The sequence below is a fragment of the Oncorhynchus masou genome, chromosome 13, assembly GCF_036934945.1.
Source record: "Oncorhynchus masou masou isolate Uvic2021 chromosome 13, UVic_Omas_1.1, whole genome shotgun sequence".
Taxonomy (NCBI): domain Eukaryota; kingdom Metazoa; phylum Chordata; class Actinopteri; order Salmoniformes; family Salmonidae; genus Oncorhynchus; species Oncorhynchus masou.
Genome location: NC_088224.1, coordinates 53,208,263 through 53,229,084, shown reverse-complemented (window position 1 = coordinate 53,229,084; position 20,822 = coordinate 53,208,263). Strand labels below are relative to the sequence as shown.

The 20,822-nt window shown below is 46.7% G+C and overlaps 1 protein-coding gene across 2 annotated transcripts in view; it reads left to right on the top strand.

The window, feature by feature from the left end:
• The window catches only part of LOC135552572 (protein phosphatase 1 regulatory subunit 37-like), a 50,659-nt gene extending 34,252 nt beyond the window's left edge, over positions 1 to 16,407 (top strand). The window contains exons 3-13 of one of the 2 annotated variants that reach the window (XR_010457481.1): positions 3,402 to 3,447; positions 3,538 to 3,638; positions 5,428 to 5,547; positions 7,399 to 7,549; positions 7,660 to 7,815; positions 8,102 to 8,214; positions 12,268 to 12,409; positions 12,551 to 12,717; positions 12,953 to 14,924; positions 15,061 to 15,200; positions 15,311 to 16,407. Coding sequence is in view for 1 of the 2 variants with exons in the window: in XM_064984275.1 (XP_064840347.1) it covers positions 3,402 to 3,447; positions 3,538 to 3,638; positions 5,428 to 5,547; positions 7,399 to 7,549; positions 7,660 to 7,815; positions 8,102 to 8,214; positions 12,268 to 12,409; positions 12,551 to 12,717; positions 12,953 to 14,924; positions 15,061 to 15,149 (3,057 nt within the window). In the remaining variant the exon portion in view is untranslated. The remainder of the gene's footprint in view (positions 1 to 3,401; positions 3,448 to 3,537; positions 3,639 to 5,427; positions 5,548 to 7,398; positions 7,550 to 7,659; positions 7,816 to 8,101; positions 8,215 to 12,267; positions 12,410 to 12,550; positions 12,718 to 12,952; positions 14,925 to 15,060; positions 15,201 to 15,310) is intronic. The other variant, XM_064984275.1, reaches the window with a different exon arrangement.
• The last annotated feature ends 4,415 nt before the right edge of the window (positions 16,408 to 20,822 follow it).

The following is a 20,822-nucleotide window of genomic DNA, read 5'->3' as shown; positions in this document are numbered from 1 at the left end:
CGCTGTCGTTCTACTGTCCAGTAATCTTCCTTCCTTTCCGTTCGCGTGAGAGGTCGACCAATGCCGCATTGATACCATGATGTTTGCTTGTGAAGAACGAGAGAGAAAATGGATAAAAATGCAATCACAGATGGAGATGAAGAGCCAGACCGAGGCACAGCCATAAGTAGCATAAGAGAGGGTGTGTGTGTGTGTGTGTGTGTGTGTGTGTGTGTGTGTGTGTGTGTGTGTGTGACTCCTACTGTAATTTGCCACGGTTTCCTGTCCAGCGACCACACACTCCAGCATGTCTCCGTCTGCTGTGCCGTGTCATTGGAAATTTTGAGTGTTTGCGGAAGTGCTTGGTTAAATAAAGGTTCAATTTATTTATATATTTTTTTAAATATCTATTTACTCTTCAAGACCCACCCCAGAACTCTTTCCGCCCATCCACCACACTCGCACATACACTCACACATGCACACAGACATTCTCAAACATACACCCTTGCACAGTACAAACACACACACACACACACACACATAAGCTAAAGCAGCCTACTGTTAACATTCTGTCGATGGTCAATAGCCTTCTGTTGGTCAATACACACCCTGTTGCTTGCGTACAGAAGTATGGGCGTGTTTTTTATTTTTTAAATACCCACTGTAGCTTCCTTAAGTCTCCTGGGCAGGTTTGTCTTTCTCTGTTGTGTGTCTCGTCTTAGGAAGACAATGGGTGGTCAGGGTGTGTGCGTGTGGGATGGCGGTTTAAATCCGCAGTTGTGTGAGGATGAGATCATAGGGAAGAGTCAGATGGTGAGTGACAGAAGGGGCCGGCAGCGGGATGGCTAGTGCAGCTACACGTGATCAAGTGTTGTCGTATTTGTCACATGCGCCGAATACAGCAGGTGTAGACCTTACCGTGAAATGCTTACTGACAAGCCCTTATCACTGTTGGATGTTTGCGGTTCGCACTGCCCACACACACACACACGTACTGTGCAAACACACATGTTCTCGGTGGAAGAATGGCCTCCCTTTCCTTCTCTCTCAACCCCTTGTACTGTCTGTCGCCTGTCTACCCCTCCTGCACCTCTCTACCTCCCGCATTCCTCGCAAGAAGAACCTTGCTCAATCCACCTCCTCTCTCGTGTGTGTGTGTGTGTGTGTGTGTGTGTGTGAGTGACGGAGGCTTAGGGAATCTCCCGTCACCCCACTCAGGCGGCGTTTAGTCATTGGTGAGAGAGAGAGGGTGACATCGCGCACACTTGTGGAAAGACTCATCACTGTGCTAAGCTGGTCTTCTGCTCGTGCCTTAAATAAAGCCCGGGTAACTTTCCACTGTGGGGTTAACAGCCAGTGAATACACCGTCGTCAGTGTGTTGGCTGCTGGTCTGCTCTGATCCACGGCCCGGTTTTTCGGCTTAGTCATCCTTGAAAGAAACGGCTGTATAAACATACCCGTCCAAAAAAATAATGGCTGCCAAGAAAGATGTTTTATTTTCCCCCCCCCCCTTTTTAAATACACTTTTTATTTAGTGTGTACTGTGCACGTGGTGTCCGGCCAGGGGCCTACAGGTTACCTACATTAAGTGTGTGTGTGTGTGTGTTTAAGGGGCTCTAGCCTATTCAGCGTCTGTGTGTGGAATACCTGAGCCTCAGTAGCCCCAACCAGAGCCCCTGGGCTTGGATGCTTGGCAGCACTGTGTCACATTTCTGTCTCCGCTGCTCCCCGTCGGCACGAGGACATTCAATCTCCCCCTCTGTCACTCACGCACAACTATAGATGTGTACGCACATGTGCACACACGCTCAAGAATACGCACACTCATAAGGCCACAGATGTTCACTTTGGCATGCTCGTGACTCATTCAGGTGTATAGGACTACTCATTATTCAGGGACAGACATACCTGCGGCCACACAGTCCTATTGTATCCTATTGTGGAGGCCTGTGCAGTGCCGTATCGTGTTCCCTTTCCGTAGTTTCTCGCTCGCCCCTCTGAGAGACACGCACACACACACATAATCACCCCAGGTAGAGGAGTGGAGGACCTGCCAATCCCAGAACGCCACGGAGGGTCACACACCATCAGCCCCAGAAAGTCGCTCACTCAGATGAATGTATCTGTACCTGAATGGGTGACACACACCCATTCAGGCTGAAGTGTCTGTCAGTATCGCCTGCAGACAGTCAAAACCACCTGAAGGCTATAGGGCCAGGGGACTATTTACTTTGGTCTGTTTTCCATGTTTTTTTTGCTGTCTGTAGTTTCTCACACTGTCTGTCTGGCTGGGCTGTATTCAGGTCCTAGCAGAGCTTCAGATCCATTCTTAGCTATCTATTGCTGCTGATCTTGGACAGACGTAGCTGTATTTCTCATCTGCAATTTTTAAGTATTGACCGTAACCTACGAACAGATGGCCCTTGGTGGCCCTTGGTTGTGTAGATCACATACCCTGAAAACACACTTCGGTGTACTTTGCTTTTGATATGAGGACATAGGTCTGTTTAGCTACTGTTATCAGCGGTGACTATCTGACAAGCAGCCGGTGATGGGGGAGGTGAGGTTATTGAGTTTGTGTTCACCGTGCCGTGTAGTGCAGCACAGTGGGATTTGCTGGGGGGGGGGGGGGGGGGGGGTTGGAGGTGGGATAGGGAAGGGTGGATTGGAATACCCCCCTTTGAATGCAGTGGCGTTATGACACTAAATGTGCAGAATAGAATTGGTTGCTGTGGAGTGAAGACACATGCGTCACGTAAACAGACTTGTGGGTCGTGTAGAGATGTGACTGAGGGCAATACCTGCCACGGGCCTCTCTAACACACTGTAATCACAATGTGTCCAGCTCAGGTTTCATGGACCTGCTACATTTCCTGCACTATTTCCCTTGTCCATCTTATTGGCACAAAATGGCTGCCGTGCGTCAGCCAGGTGTGTGTGTGTGTGTGACATCAGACACACTGAGTTTGAACGGGAAGAGTCGACCTTTACCGATGTAGGGATCTGGGACGTTCAACAGATTAAATGCTGGATATTATTATTGGCCTCATCCTACTATGACACTGGTTCAGATAAGAGAAGAAATGCTTTGTCTGCTGTTTTCCTGTCTGTTCAGGCAGGTCTTGGCTTGATGTTGTACTCTGCTGACGCAAGAGCGGGCGCACACACACACACACACACACACTTTAATCCCATTGAGCAATCGTGTCCTGCCGACCTGTTCTTTGTATCAACGGTTTAGGTCTGTGTACACAGGAGTTTTTTTTTTTTCATTTGCGTGGGTTCATATTGGTCCCCTTTTTTATGTGATGAAAGTCAAAGTCTGTCTCTATGGTGACATTGTCCTACTGTGTTGTCTCTCTGAGTGAATGGCTTTGTGTGTCTTACTGAGGGTGTTCTGTTTCCCTGCGTTTTCTTAGGAGCTGAAAGACCTAACTCATCGAAATGAATGCCTGGACCTTAAAGGTAAGCGTATACTGAATACACACGCACCGCGTACAACAGACGCGCGCACACAGGTCTGTCTTCAAGGCGTGACCGCTTGTGTCCCTCCAGGTGAGAAGCTGGACTATAAGTCGTGTGAGTCCTTGGAGGAGGTGTTCAAGCGGGTCCAGTTTAAAGTGGTGGACCTGGAGCAGACCAACCTGGATGAAGATGTACGTTTATCCACACCCCCCACTCTCCTTCCCCCTCTTCTCCCTTCCCGGTCCCCCCCCCCTTTTTTTAAATCTTTTTTTCCACCCTCGTTCCTCTCTTCAACTCCTTTTCCTCGCTCTCATTATTTCCCTCCTCTTATTTCCCTGTCCTCTCGTTCCCCCTGTCTGTTTCCTGTCCCGCTCTCCTCTGGCAGGATGTGCAGTGTCTCCCAGGGTTGCGCGATTACTCTAAGAGCTCTGTGAATGTAAACACCATTAGATGGGGTTGGGTTGAGACGTGGACAGACAGGCGGTCAGACGCAGACAGACCAGGGGGTCAGAACCGGAGCTCTGCTGTAGGCCAGAGGGACACAAACCGACGCTGCCTAGTCTGACCACTTCTTATTTCATCAAAAGAACATTTTGTAGGCTTGGCTCCATGTGCTACTCAGTCAAGTGCTGTAAATGCACACACCTTTTGTCCATGCTTGCACAGACTATACTGTAGACCTATACGTGAGTGCACATTCATGCACGCGGAGAGGACGGTGCATGCCCCCATTTGCTATCCACATAAGCATGTTCATGCATGCAAAGATACACCGACAGTACTAAACAAATGCATCGTGGTATGAATGCAGGCGCACCCCCCCCCCCCCCCCCACACACACACACTCACTGACTGCCCTGGAAATGTCACTGAACTGACTTGCTGAGCTCCCTCACACTCACACTCCTTCTTTTTTTAGTGGCTCTCTCACGGAGTCTCCCCCCCCACCGCACTCATTATAGGGGAGAGACGTCAAGTTTAGATGGGGACAGTGGGTTTGTCAGGCTGGCTGTCACTGGCCTGGATGTGGATGGCCCTACCTGGGCGACAGAGGGAAAGGGAGAAAGGAGTGGGTGAATGAGAGGCAGTGGTTGAGACAGAGCCATGGATCAGCCCAGTCTCTCTGTAGTGGGTTGTGTTACCCTTTTCCAGCTGCCTCACTTCATCAGGCTCTCTGTTAATGTGACTTACTGTAGCTACACCAGCCAGCCAGGGGCATCCGTCAGGACTTATTTGTTCAGTTTCTTTACTTTTGGACGGTCATGGTTCTGGTTGGATAGAACCTGAGGTAACATCGTCTTAGCTCGACTGTTTTGTCTACTTATTTAATTCGAAGACCATGTTCTGTTTGATTTGCGTGAATTAATTCCAAAGGCACGGTATTATTTTGCATGAATGATTCCACAGTTTCTAATGATTTCTGGAGGGTTGAGGAAAGGTTCCCTGTGCAGATTGTGCTGTCCTGGCCCCAGTCATGTGTTGATTCCTAGATTGAGGTCGGCATGCAGATTCTGCAGCCAGCCAGATACTTACCCACCGGGCTCATGACTTGACTATTTCTGCTGTTTCAGGCAAATGGGGCCTCTGCCTGTGTGTGTAGATTCCCTTCTACTCACAATGATCGCCTGCTCATGAGTATGCTGGGTGTAGGTTTCCTGGGTAAAAATCCCAGACCTTTTGGAGTTTTGATGTCTGAGCTGTAGTGTCAGCTTCTACCATATAGGCCTATTTCTCTATTTTCTTTTGGTCCGTCTCTCGCACCAACCAACCAGTGGTTTCACCCTTGAGGCGGTTGGCCGTTTCCATAGTAGCGGAGGTTGTGCACAACACTGTCGGCCCTTCCTCCCATTTAGAACGTATGGCAACACTTGTAGGGAATATTTCTCTTTCATGATCTTATCTTAGTAGTTGGGTTGTAAGGCCAGTGTAAAGTGTGGCCTAACGTTTGATCCTCCTCTGTCTCTCCTCTCTTCCTCCCAGGGTGCGTCCGCTCTCTTTGACATGATTGAGTACTATGAGTCGGCCACACACCTCAACATTTCCTTCAACAAGCACATCGGCACCCGCGGCTGGCAGGCCGCAGCCCACATGATGAGAAAGGTGAGAGGCCTCTGGGCGGGGGGGGGGGGGGGGTTGTCGGACGATGAATCAATGACAAAATAGTGGATGTGATGCGTGATGTCACTACTAATTGATAGGGATTTTCTAAATGTTTCAAATTTTATTAAGTCGTATGTACACGTGGTAGATATCGTCCAATTGAAGTGCTTACTTGCAGGTTCCTTCTAGACAATGCAAACAAAGATGAGAAGAACAAAAATAGGAACATAAAGTAAATGGCTCAGTAGAATAGAATACATTTTATGGCATAAGTATAGTACAGGAAGGCACCATTTTATAGTCCAATATTTAGACTTTTGGGGATTACGGGTCAGGTGTTTAAATTGTGCAGTATTTAGCCATCATAATATGCAAGGGATGGGTGTTTTTTTTAAAGGACAATGAGTAGAATCCAGCAGCATGTTTAGGGTATTGAATGCATTTCGATCAACTGGATTTGCAACGTAGCCTTTCCCCCGTTTCATTAACACTAAACCCATGTGGGTTTAGAAAGACATCTCCCCTGGGTATGTGTGAGGATGAGACATGCCTGCGGTCTCCACTGAAGCACCCCCTGGGGCTGCAATCGGGCGCTCAGGCATGCAGGAGGTTTAGTGTACGTACACAAGTGTGCTTTTTGGCTTGTGTGTTTGTGTAGCAGATGGGGATATGTGAAACTCAGTCCTCTGCCCCTTGCGCAGTTAAAAGGCCTTTTTCAATAGCGTGACGGGTAGAGACGCTTCAGGAGGGAGGTCATGTGTTTGCAAGGCAGAGGTCCTGAGTTCCGAGGCCTCTTTGAGACAAATCACGGGGAAGCAGTTCTCTCGAAGCAAGCCGCTTGACGTCCTTTGCGTTTGCAGTGGTACTATACATTCCTGGTTGTGTGTACAGGTGTGTCTGGATATGGCTATGCATCATCGCTGGCTGGGCGTAGCACGTATTTGTTAGAGAATAATGTCTCTTTCCAGTGACAGCAAGGTGTAATGCTCTTAACTGGCGCTGTGACGTGAGTCATCACTATCAGAGCTCCGATTACAGATTACGGGAAGTTCCTGGATTATGGAAGAGAGGTCAGGTCACAGTTAAATCCGGTGGGGGGGGTGTTCCCATCCCCAGGGATGCTGGGAGGATTATCCAATGTATTTTCCAAAGACATCCTCTGTCTGTTTGTGAGCACATAGGTGTTCAGATAGGACAATTATAAGTGCCCACCAAATTATTATATTTCACAAATGTGTATTATGTGCAAATTTGATTTTTTTAAATATTTTTTTTGCATATCCCAAATCTCTCTGAGACACCTTTGGATAATGGGGTCGCAGCCGGGGTCACGGCCAGCGCCCCTGGAGGGCACATTGAGATATTTTTTCCCACCATGTCATCTCGGGGAGTCGAACTAGCAACCTTTTGTTTACTGGCCCAATGCGCAAACCGCTAGACTACCTGCCGTCCATATTAGCCACATCTGACAGTACGTGTGCTGCAGATCGCAGGCCTCCCGAAGGCACAAGCAAAACTGTCTGCCGTTATGGGTTAGTATGTCTACACGGAGGAGACCATGTTTGTTTTCTTTTTCTACCTTTTTTGATTGTAAGAAGAATGTGCCAGTGACTCATGACGACGTGGGTTTGGGATCTAGAGAATGAGGCTCCTTTCTTTGCACTCACTGTCCCTGTAAAAATAAAAATAAACTCAACTCAAACTCAACTCAACAATTCATACAAATAAAGTGGTTTTAGGCTGGGTATCTGTAAAGCACTTTGACAACTGAGGATGTGAAAAGGGATTTATGAAATACATTTAACTAGAAATTAGATTTAAACATTACTGCATGTGTTTTGTGCCCCCCAGACGAGCTCTCTGCAGTACCTGGACGCCCGCAACACGCCCCTGCTGGACCACTCTGCCCCGTTTGTGGCACGGGCGCTCCGCATTAGCGGCAGTCTGGCTGTGCTGCACCTGGAGAACGCTGGGCTCTCTGGACGACCACTGATGCTGCTGGGTAACGCTGCGGGAAGATGGGAGGCAGGGCGTCATCACTGTGTTAACCGAGAAGTTTTTGCCTCCATTTCCTCATCCTTCACTCATTTGCCTCTCCTTCCCTCTCTCCAGCCACGGCTCTGAAGATGAACATGAACCTACGGGAGCTGTACTTGGCTGATAACAAGCTGAACGGCCTGCAGGACTCTGCACAGCTGGGCAACCTGCTCAAGTTCAACTGCAACATCCAGATACTGGACCTTCGCAACAACCACATACTGGACTCTGGTAGGGATACAGCTCACTGCTATCATCTCGCGCTCTCTCTCACCTTCTCTATCACGTCATGACAACCTTATAAACCAGTGTTGAGTTCTCCGTCTTGCAGTCTAAAATACAAAATTAGTGCCTCTCCGTCTCTTGTTTCGTTGTAACAAATAATCTGGACACGTTTTAAAGAATGGAAGAACCGCATTCTCTAACCACAAATGTCATTTGAATCACAAACTAACCCCACGCTCAGCCATTACCCCTAACCTCTTTCTCTCTACCTCTCCCTCTGTGTGGCGTGCAGGTCTGGCCTACGTCTGTGAAGGCCTGAAGGAACAGAGGAAAGGCCTGGTCACTCTGGTGCTCTGGAACAACCAGCTAACACACAACGGCATGGGCTACCTCGCAGCTGCACTGGTAAACACACACGCCACAAAATGAGATGCAGCCATGGGGTTTAGGAAACTGTGGTTTGCGTGTGCTCCCTGGACTCTGCTGATTTAAGCAGTCCTGTGTTTTTGTGTCTGGAGCCTGCCTCACATCTCTCCCACAGAAACTATGTATAAAACAGACAATGAATCCCTATGGGTTCCCTGTGGAACAATAGACATGCGTTGGCAGTTACATTGGACACCATTCTGTACATGAGGTTCATAACACTGCAAGTTGTACAGTTAATTGAACTCGCTCGGAAGAATTCCACTCCTATGGCTAATGTGACTGATGTCGAGTCAAGTTTTACTTCCAGTGATATCAGCAGCTGTGCAATGTAACTCCTTGGTGTGTCCTTTCCCTCCCACTGCTCTCTCCCCCTTCCCAGCCTGTCTCGGCTCGTCCTGTCAGGACAGAGAAGCTGGGTACAGGCCATTATCACTGATCCGGTTGCCAGGAGAACTGGACCTAGCTTTGAAGGCCCAGTGCAGTCAACATTTCCACGATCTTTTAGCACTGGGCCTTTTTTAGTTCAGCATGGTGGTGACGTCTATATCCGGGCCTGTCGGTCAGTGGGAGGGTGGCTCATGCACATAGTAGTCGTGCTCCCAACAGTCCTTTTATCCTTGACATAGAGAATGATACTGTTTTGACTGCGCGGAGGACTTAGTCAGCAGGCCTGAGTGAAAGTGTTTTTAGGGCTGGGTGGATGATATTCTGAATATACTGTATATCACCCAACTAGAATGAAGTCTAGTCGGACCCCCAGGTGGACAGGTTTGGTACGACTGATACTTCCTTGTCATATCAAAATACAGAAATGAAATCGCAGCAGCTGCTCTTTAAGAACTGAGGAACCTCGAATGATGTCCCTTTTTAGATGTCCCTTTGTCGGGACGTTGAGGGGTGTTTGGAATACTGAGGCCTTCTGGGAATGTTGGCACGTAGACACAAGATTCCGGGTCTTCAGAGAGGCCTGTCGGCTAGCGTTCCCATCACGGACTGGATCTAGTGGTGCAGAACACACGCTCTGGACATTCATCTAACGCTCATGCACGAGATCCCATGACTGCCTCCGCTAAACTCTCATAATGGGATAGACATGTACATATAGGCACCACGTACAATACATTTGTTTTTAATATATATATATATATATATCAGTCAAAATTTGGACACCTACTCATTCCGGGGTTTTTCTTTTCTTTTCTTTATTTATTTATACATTGTAGAATAATAGTGAAGACATCAAAACTATGAAATAAAACATGGAATCATGTAGTAACCAAAGAAGTGTTAAAAAAAAAATCTGAATATATTTTATGTAACCACCCTTTGCCTTGATGATAGCTTTGCACACTCTTGGCATTTTCTCAACCAGCTTCATGAGGTAGTCACCTGGAATGCATTTCAATTAACAGGTTTGCCTTGTTAAAAGTAAATTAGTGGAATTTCTTTCCTCAATGTGTTTGAGCCAATCAGTTGTGTTGTGACAAGGTAGTGGTGGTATACATAAGATAGCCCTATTTGGTAAAAGACTAAGTCCATATTATGGCAAGAAAAGAGAAATTACAGTCCATTATTTTAAGACATGAAGGTCAGTCAATCCGGACTATGTCAAGAAGTTCAAGTGTAGCCACAAAAACCATCAAGCGCTCTCATGAGGACCGCCACAGGAAAGGAAGACTGACTTACTTCTACTGCAGAGGATAAGTTCATTAGAGTTACCAGCCTTAGAAATTGCAGCCCATATAAATGTATCACAGGGTTCAAGAAACCAACACATCTCAACATCAACTGTTCAGAGGAGACTGCTTGAATCAGGTCTTCATGGTCGAATTGCTGCAAAGAAACCACTACTAAAGGACACCAATAAGAAGAAGAGACTTGCTTGGGCCAAGAAACACGAGCAATTGACATTAGACCGGTGGAAATCTGGAGAGTGATGGAGTGCTGCCTCAGATGACCTGGCCTCCGCAATCACCTGACCTCAACCCAATTGAGATGGTTTGGGATGAGTTGGGCTGCAGAGTGAAGGAAAAGCAGCCAACAAGTGCTCAGCATATGTGGGAACTCCAAGAATTTTGAAAAATAATTGCAGGTGAAGCTGGTTGAGAGAATGCCAAGAGTGTGCAAAGCTGATAAGGCAAAGGGTGGCTACTTTAAAGAATCTAACATTTAAAATATATTTTTATTTGTTTAGCACTTTTTGGTTATTCCGTGATTCCGTAATGTTGATGTCTTCTATTTTTCTACATTGTAGAAAATAGTAAAAAATAATAAAACCCTTGAATGAGTAGGTGTCCAAACTTTTGACTGGTACTGTGTGTATACATATTTGTATACACACACATACATATGGTGCATTCGGAAAGTATTCAGACCCCTCAACTTTTTCCACATTTTGTTACATTACAGCCTTATTCTGAAATTAAATCGTTTTTTCCCCCTCATCAATCTACACGCAATACCCCATAATGACAAAAGAAATACAGATTTGGTGAAATTTGCTATTTCATGAGAAATATTAAATTGAAATATTACATTTACGTAAGTATTCAGACCCTTTACTCAGTACTTTGTTAAAGCACCGTTGGAAGCGATTACAGCATCGAGTCTTGGGTATGACGCTACAAGCTTGGCACACCTGTATTTGGGGGGTTTCTCCCATTCTTCTCTGCAGATACTCTCAAGCTCTGTCAGGTTGGATTGGGAGCGTTGCTGCACAGCTATTTTCAGGTGTCTTCAGAGATGTTTGATCAGGTTAAGTTTGGGCTCTGGCTGGGCCACTCAAGGACATTCAGAGACTTGTCCCAAAGCCACTCCTGTGTTGTCCTGTTTGAAGGTGAACCTTCGCCCCAGTCTGATGTCCCGAGCGGTTTGGAGCAGGTTTTCATCAAGGATCTCTGTGCTTTGCTCTGTTCATCTTTCCCTCGATCCTAACTAGTCTCCCAGTCCCTGCCCCTGAAAAACATTCCCATAGCATGATGCTGTTACCACCATGCTTCACCGTGGGGATGTTGCCAGGTTTCCTCCAGACGTGACGCTTGGCATTCAGGCAAAAGAGTTTGTTCTTGATTTCATCAGACCAGAGAATCTTGTTTCTCATGGTCTCAGAGTCCTTTAGGTGCCTTTTGGCAAACTCCAAGCAGGCTGTCGTGTGCCATTTAATGAGGAGTGGATTCCGTCTGTCCACTACCATAAAGGCCTGATTGGTGAGTGCTGCAGAGATGGGAGACTTCCAGAAGGACAACCATCTCCACAGAGGAACTCTGGAGCCATGTCAGACTGACCATTGGGTTCTTGGTCACCTCCCTGACCAAGGCCGTTCTCCCGCGATTGCTCAGTTTGGATGGTCAGGTCTTGGTGGTTCCAATCTTCTTCCATTTAAGAAAGATGAAGGCCACTGTGTTCTTGGGGACCTTAAATGCGGCAAAATGTATTTTGTGGTACCCTTCCCCAGATCTGTGCCTCAACAGAATCCTGTCTCGGAGCTCTACGGACAATTCCTTCAACCTCGTGACTTGGTTTTTGCTCTGAAATGCACTGTCAACTGAGGGACCTTTATATAGACAGATGTGTGCCTTTCCAAATCATGTCCAATCAATTGAATTTACCACAGGTGGACTCCAAGTTGTAGAAGCATCTCAAGGATGATCAATGGAAACAGGATGCACCTGAGCTCAATTTCGAGTCTAATAGCAAAGGGTCTGAATACTTATGTAAATAAGGTATGTCTTCTTTTTTTTTATACATTTGCAAAAAAATAGCTTTATCATTATGGGGTATTGTGTGTAGATTGATATTTGTTTTTATTCAATACATTTTAGAAAATTGGCTGTAACGTAACAAAATGTGGAAACGGGAAGGGTTTTGAATTATTTCCGACTGTGCTGTGTACACATATACATTTTCAAGGTGATGGATACAGCCCTCTGTTTGTAGTGTGTTGTACTTTGCATCATACGTCACAGTATATTTGCTGCCCCCTATCCCATGCTATGTGTAAAATCTGTTCCTCTCTCTCTCCCTCTTTAGCCCTGTACCCAGAGTTTGGAGACCCTAAATCTGGGCCATAACTCTGTGGGGAACGAGGGGGTCCACAAGCTGAAGGACAGTCTGATCGCCAACCGCTCGGTGCTCCGGCTGGGCCTGGCGTCCACCAAGCTGTCTTGCGAGGGTGTGTGTGTGTCCTTATTTAGCTATTTACAGCTATTTAAAATAAAAACCCTCATTGTCTATGAAAACGGAGCTGTTAGTGTGTAAAAGGGCATTGAGCTGAGCCCTGTACCACCACCTCTCCCCCTGTACTGTATGTCAGGTGCCGTGGCGGTGGCTGAGTTCATCGCCGAGAGCCCCCGGCTGCTGCGTCTGGACCTGAGGGAGAACGAGATCAAGACGGGGGGCCTCATGGCCCTCTCCCTGGCCCTCAAAGTCAACACCTCCCTCCTACGCCTCGACCTGGACAGAGAGCCCAAGAAAGAGACTGTGAGAGAGAGGGGGGAAATGGGGAAAGAGAGATGTACAGAGAGAAGTGGGGACTGTATGCAAGTTGTCCTTTGTAATACATTGTCAAGTTGAGTTGTGTTGTCCAAGAGGGGAAAAATTGTAAAAATGAATTTGTAGGGAAGGGGGAGTAGGGTTGGAGTAGACTGGGAACATCAATATAGAAAGCCCTGATCTCACCTAGATCTTATTCCTCTGTTTTCCTTCTGCCTCCCAGGTGAAGAGCTTCATCGATACGCAGCGTTCCCTGCTGGCTGAGATCCAGAACGGCTGCAAGCGGAACTTCATCCTAGCCAAGGAGAAGGAGGAGACCGAGCAGCAGATGCATTCGGCCTCCATGGCCGAGATCGCCACCGAGGACAGAACCATAGAGGAGGACGGAGCTGATTCCGGCGAGCTTGTTGATAACGATGGGAAAGACAGTGAGTGTGAGGGAGGAGAGGAAGGAGTGAAAGACACTGAGCGCCTGACTGAAAGCCAATTGGCAGTGAGCTCTGAGGGAGTGGTGTTGCCTTTGCTTTTGGAGTCCGACTCGGACACGGACGAAGAAGAGGATGAAGAGGTGGTTCTCTCTAAAGCTCCCTCCGTCTCCCCCACCCCCAAACACACTGGTCCTTCACTCCGGGCGGCGACAACTCAGCACCCCCTCAATGCCTCACAGACACCCCCCGTCCCCTCTGCCTCACCTGCTACGGGGTCTGTCATTTCAGGGATCACCGTCACAGAGTCCACGGGGGCCCCCGGTACGCCCCCCTCGCCGGGCCGCTGTATCTCTGTGTCGAGCCCCGGGAGGGGCCACAAGATCTTCATGGTGACCAGAGTAGAGAGCCCATCTGACCAACAGCAGTTCCAGGTCCTGGGGAAGATTGGCCTGACCAAGCCCCAGGTCTCCAAAGAGTCGGTGGTGTCATTAGTGAAGGAAACCACACAGGAACCACATCCTGGTTCACAACCCCCACAGGAGGAGGTGAGAACACAACCCCAGGCCACGCCCACACCACTGACACAGGAGCTGGTCCAGAGTTCAGACGACCCACAGACAGTCAACCCTAAACCGATGGAGCAGAGTCCTGTTGCGCCAGAGCAACCCCCTTCAGAGGAGACCGTAGTAGAGACTCCTAATGACCCGTCGGAGACGCTAGAACTACCATCCAACCTCCTAACCCAGCCCGCTGAGGAGGAAGTGGAGGGCGTTCTAGACAGTTCTCAACCTGTACTGGCGGAGCAGAGCCTGTTAACAGCAGCCCAGACATCACACTCACCCTCCCTTCCTACAGAAATAGCAGCAGCAACACTAGCATCACCCCAACAGACAGAGCAGATGGTAGAGACAACTACAGAGCCCCGGCTAGAACAGTCTGCTGTTGAGCAGCAGTCCACTGAAGCTGCACTGGAAGGAGAGGAGGGGGAGGAGGTGGTTGTGGAAAAGGAGGAGAGTCAGGACCCAGTAGAAGAGACATTTTGTGAACAGGCGGAGTCTCAAACCGACACAGAGGAGGAAGATGACATGCAGTCAGAACGTCTTCCGCAGCAGGACCAGAGTCCGGAACAGGCTCGTGACACAGTTCAGCAACCGTTAGCGCCGCAACCGTTAGCACCTCAGCTAGCTACACAGACAAACACGAAGCCCCTGAGTCTGCTTCTAACAGCACCGCTCCAGTCACAGCATGAAACAGTGCAGCCAGACTCTGAGCTTCTGCCCCCACAACAGGAACCGGCAGAGACACTTCCACAGGCACAGCGACAGGTGGCGCCAGAGAGTCCGCCGGAGCAGGGAGCAACGGAGAGTGTAGCAGAAGCAGAAACTGAACAAGAACTGTATCTGTGGGAGGAACAGCAGCAACTAGCACAACAGGCACTTCCTGTGCAGGTGGAACTGCAACAACAACATCCTGTTCTAGAGGAACTACAGAAGCAGCAGCTTCAACCAGAGGGGCAATCACAGACCACTCTTCCCGCTGAGCCCTCACCTGTTCCAGCCGAGACAGACACTTCCCTGGAGGTGGAGGGCCGTAGCTCCCCTCCCAAGGCAGAGGAGTCCCCAGACGAGAGCTCCACAGACGAGGGGGAGAGCGTGGAGGAGGTGGTGGGCTCGGCCCTTCCCAACGGCCTGAAGCCAGAGTTCGCCCTTCACCTGCTGGACCCCGAGGGCCCCAAGCCTGGGCCTGGCAGCTGTGTGATGGAGCACGGTGAGTCACAGGCTCTGAGGGAACACCCTGATTGTAGTGGGACAACGGGTGTGACCGACACATGCATACGGTATACACGTGGTACACTCGCAGACACGCACACAGTCTGACATGAACGTGTGTGTGTATTTTGCAGTGAGTGTCACAGCAGAGCTGAGCTGTGGTCAGGACCTGGAGGAGCTGTTGCTGGAGGCCAGCCTGGAGACTGGGAGAGACGCACCATAACTGTGTCATGGTACACCTACACTTACTAAATCTCCTGGATCTCTTTACAATGTACAGTCCACACACGCTAGACACATTTGTGGTAACACACCCCAAAAATAGATCTATATCAAGTAATGCAATGTGTGCTCTAATGTCGGTCTTATCTGTTTGTTCTGCAGTGGTTCTGTAGGAGAGAGGAACACAGGACTCGTATCGTCTCGGTGACTCGGCTTGTTGCTCCTCTGATTTTGTTGTCGTTACCACGAACTCCTCACCACCCCCTCTCTATGAAAACAGAGGACCAGTTGTCATCTAAGTAAAAAGAAAAAAAGACCCAAAACAATAATCATTGAGCTTCGTCACAGCATATAAGGAATTCACTTCAACTGAAACGCGCGCACACTGTATTGTAAAGAAAGTTTAACAAAATAAACAAGAATGGACACTAAGAAAATCACACTAACCTTTTGCCTGTCACTACATTCCGTCAATCAGGAAACCACGCTCATGCTGGGGGGGTGAGAAAGAGAGAGAGAGAGAGGGACGGAGGGGATTTATCATTGCGCTAACCAAAGACACAGGACACACTGTGCTCACCCCCAGCTCCACCCCGACGTGTGTTCTTCATAGTGTCGTGGGTTTGCACACTGACACAAAACCATACTATTGCCCTCTGCTGGACGAAAGAGTGTGCACAGCTGTGTGGGACTCAGACAAGAGGACCCACTGGCTTTGTGTGTCATTCTCTGACAATGACAGTGGGGCACAGATGGTTTTATAACCAAGGAATGTGTGTGTTACAGTTTTATCTGCCCCCCACCACCACCTCGTAAGGGATCTCTGCCAAATTGATCGCTTTCTTTTCTGTTCCTTCCCCTCCGTTGGCTTTGGCCCCCTCAGGAATCGTCCCCTCCAGTGTCTCTCCAGCAACGCCCTGGGAACACCCAAACCATCTGTCATCTGCCAAAAGCACACGGTCTCAGTCACAAATTATGTTGGGTTTCCTTTAAGAATCAGATAGCGGAGTTACTCCAATCTAAAGCTTTCTGGAAACCTCTGTAAATGTTGGAAAACAAAATGTCTGCCTTGACGGAGTAATGCCGTTCATTACGGAGGAAGTCTACCCTTTTTCTCTCTTTATTTTTCTTCTCTGGACTGGACAGTTATCAGACATTCTTTTCCAGATGGATTTTTTTTTTTTTGGTCTCCGACCAGAGTGATTTAAATGTAGTGTGACACTCAATAGGAGTATAAATAAAAAGCAGGTCTGACCGTCTCTCTCCTTCAAGTTCTCCCTCTTTCTTTGTATTTTGCAGGTACAACACTGTGCCATCTCATTTCCCAACTCAACACAGGATAAATGTTGCCTTCGACTCGACTAGGTTTAATTCCATCTCTTTTTGTTTTGCTGCTTGGAGAAATCAGTCGTTTTTGTATTTATTTTATAGTTGTATGAGCCTTTTCTTCGTGTGATTTATTTTTCTCCCCTTCTCTTCCTCATTTTATTAGTTATTTTCCGTGGGGTTTGCTTTTAAAGATTTCCCCATTTTGGTGTATATTTCAGATTCAAATTAGAGCAATTATTATGTTTAGGTTTTTTTGGGGGGGGGGGGGGGGGTAGATTAGAGTATGCTGGGTGGCAGTATCAACGGATATGGCAGTAAGGAGGGGGGGGAGAGTGCAGTTATGAAAATGAACGTTTTCCTAAGGAGGAGCTACGTGAGGGATGGTTTACTGAGAGACTTCCTGTGCTGAAACTTGACATCTTAAACACCACTGTGCTAAGGCCACCTGGGAGCGCTGGCGATATTGGTGTTTTCCTTGTAGGCCAGGAGGACATTGATATGAACACAAACAGGTGGGTAAAAGTTTTGAGTGAACACAGGGGTACCTCTGTCTTATACCATCTTGGGACATATGTGAGCCTGAATGCTCACCACTGTGAACCTATGGGCCAGGTACCAACGGCCCTATTCAACCGGTATCTAGAAGGTTCCAGGGTAAGGCAAAAAAAGGTGCTTTCTTACAGTGCAAGAAGAAGACAGGTTTGTCTCAGCTGCGGAATCCTCTGTATATAGGTTTTGGTTGAATAGAGCCCCTTGTCTCAATCCCACTGTTCTGTCTCCCCTGGTCAACCAGGTTGTTTCTCAGCCCGGGTAATCATGTCTGGGCTGCCCCTGCTGTTTGTAATGCTTTCATTTTTAGTCATTTTTAATTATTTGTTAAATTAATCGAAATGTGCTGGTAATCACATATGTATGGCAAATCACTTTTGTTCCTCTCTCAAATAAATGCATGTACTGACTAATGAAGTGACGGAGTGTTTCACTGGAAATACTCACTTTGGGAACTGCATTGGATGTTCTGCGTGGAAATTATTTGGAATTTTCTGAAAATATTTAATTTGACGGACCATCATAGTTAGGACAAAGTACTGTAGGTCTGAAAGTCTTTTTTGCACTGCTATTCTGCTGGTTAGTACCATCCCATCAACAAGCAAGTTAAATGCTGCTAGTCTTTCCATGTTTCTCTTCTTTATTTTTCTTTTGTATGTTTAAGCAAATTAGCCAATGGCCATATTCCAGTTATTCAGATGTAGAGAAGAATAATTTATTGGTCAAGGTGACATGGACCTAAAATGGCTTTCTATACGAGGAAGGGAAATGGTATGGCTTTAACTGACAGTCACAGAACATCAGTTTTAGACTCAAGTTTTTTTTTTAAAGGTCTTTGTAGGAGGCCTTTGGTAGTGTTTCATAAGCCTGCTCCAAGAGTGTTCTTACTGACATTTTAACCAATTCTGGAGCTTTGAGACATTAGAACCAGACTAGAGAGAGGAAGGAAGGCAGGGATGGATGGAGTGAGAGACTGCCTATGCAAAATGACTATCACCTTTGTTGGTATCAGGTTGGTGTGGTGATCTCTGGTGCGTCAGAGATATGGAATAAGAATACTGTGTATCTCAATGGGTGTTGTCCTGTCGTCTTTCGTTCTGATGGGATGTGACCTGGTCTGAGTTGTATTAGGCAAGGTGATACTGCTTTGTATTGAAGGAATTAAGAGGCTTAATGTAAGAGGGTACCATGTTACCTGTCCGAGATCTAAAAGACAAGTAGTAATCCACTTCACACAGAATCCACGGACACAATGTGGAACTACAAATAACAATAGTGGAAATATGATTTGCATACCAGGTCCAAGGCCCAGTACAAGAGCTGACCGATAGCTTGGCCAGACTAGTGACCCTTCTTTCAAGAGAGGTATTGAGAGAACAGGATCTGTTTGATGCTTGCCATTGTTTTATCTCATTTCAATGTATTCTATGGATTTATCATATATTTTCTCTTTTTTATTTGCCAATAGGACATGTGTACTGATATAGAGATGGTTCTTTAAAAAAAAAAAACATTTAGACCACTCGGATCAGCAATCGCGTCCTACTATGACATGGCATACTTGAAGTATGAAGTGGCATCTTGGCCAAGCATTCAGTACTATTCTGGTATGGGGGATATTGTTATTCCCTACTATGTCAAGACTCAAAAAGGTCTGTCTTTTCTCCAGATTTCTTGGGATGACATGGCTCAGTCTGAACTTTCCAAAAATGTTACCAAACTTTAAGATGGGACGTTGAGGGGTGAGGCGGTTCACCGCCCCCCTCAGAGACAGGCTCATGGGGCGAGGGGATTGTGTGTGTGTGAGGGGGGGGGTATTTTTTTTTTTTTTTTTTTTCATTACTAATCTGGTTCTGAAGGAATTCCAGCCAATACTAATCCACCCCCCCCCCTCCCCCAGCTGCTTATATGAAGAAAGATCATGAGAAAGAGGAGAGGAGAGGGGGCTAGAGAAAGCCTTAAACATAAACTTCATAAGCAAAACTCAGCATCTCCAAAGCTCCCTGAATTACTACAGAGGGTAAAAATACATTTAAGGACCATTCTCTTTTTGTACAGTAGACACGCAGGATCTGGATTGGATAGAGAGACTAAGGGCAGGACCTTCTGGAATAAATTTAACTCAACCCCCATGCGAACATTGACATGTAATACCTCTTTTTCCTTCATGTTTCTTCCCTTCCCTACTGTATCTATGCAAGTATTTCTTTTGTTCTACTTTTCCCCAGCCCAAACTGCCACCCATGAAAAGGCTTAAATCCACAAGGAAAGCAACACTGAAAACTAATTAAAAGTGACCTTCAGTTCTAAGTCTGCTTTTCTCAGCTTCCCCGTTCACCTTTTTAATTTCAGTAAACTTAGAAGTAGTGCAGTGGGTTTCTGCTCTCAGTACACCTCACCTGAAATACATTAGTGTTGTCTTTAGAGTACAGGCAGACTTATGAGGTAGAATCATATAAGCAATGATATTGTGCAATATTGTGACCTGTGGTGTTTTTGTAGATTCACCTACATCTCATAATGTGTTCTTCTAAACTATCTATGAAGGTACAATGTCTTGTTTTTGTTTATTTGGGTTCAAGTTTTACTGCATTTATGGATTTTGTGTATAATCTTGGTTGAAATAAAGGGTTTCCTAATTTCTCATGTCTCTTGGTTTCATGTTTGTTGCCTTGCCTTTTGAGCTAGGATCTTATACATGTCTCCAAAGAATGGGGGACCGAGCCTTCATGCTCCCTTGCCTGCCTTGCCTTTTGAGCTAGGATCTTATACACGTCTCCAAACTATGGGGGACCGAGCCTTCATGCTCCCTTGCCCCTCGCCTATGCAATGCTCTCCCTGACCATCTGAGAGCCACGCCATCCATGAGAACTTAAAAGGGCCTTAAAACCTACTTCTACAGACTGTCATTTTCATAGCCTAGATTGCTGGCCCACTGTTGTTATTGTATATTGCATCTATATTTATTTTCCCTGATTAGAGTTTCTGTAATGAAAAGCGTTATACATATTTCAATGTATTCATTATATGTTCTGTATATGCCCCAGTTGTTGTGCTGATGAGTTGTGTAGCATTTGTAAGACCGAAACCCAATTGACCACATGCACAGTGTCGACCGTGTCTCTCAGCTGTGTTTTAGTACAATTGTTGTGGTTGACGCTGCTGTAGTTTTCTGTCCCAGCACACTAAGTGAAACCGGAGGTCGGACAGAGGAGTGCCATAACAATAAGTCAACAATCTGGTGTCTAGTTGATCAACTAATGTGGTTGTCTTGGAAAGTTAAGGGTCAGCAGTGTTAGCTATTAAACTATTTGAGTGTAAGTGGACAGGCCAAACTCATTCAGTCTCGTGTGTCCCTTCTGGCAAATTTTTCCCTTTGGCAACCAGTGGTGTAAAGTACTTAAGTAAAAAAATACTTTAAAGTACTACTTAAGTAGTTTTTTGGGGGGAGGTATCTGTACTTAACTACAGTGCCTTGCGAAAGTATTCGGCCCCCTTGAACTTTGCGACCTTTTGCCACATTTCAGGCTTCAAACATAAAGATATAAAACTGTATTTTTTTGTGAAGAATCAACAACAAGTGGGACACAATCATGAAGTGGAACGACATTCATTGGATATTTCAAACTTTTTTAACAAACCAAAAACTGAAAAATTGGGCGTGCAAAATTATACGGCCCCCTTAAGTTAATACTTTGTAGCGCCACCTTTTGCTGCGATTACAGCTGTAAGTCGCTTGGGGTATGTCTATCAGTTTTGCACATCGAGAGACTGAAATTTTTTCCCATTCCTCCTT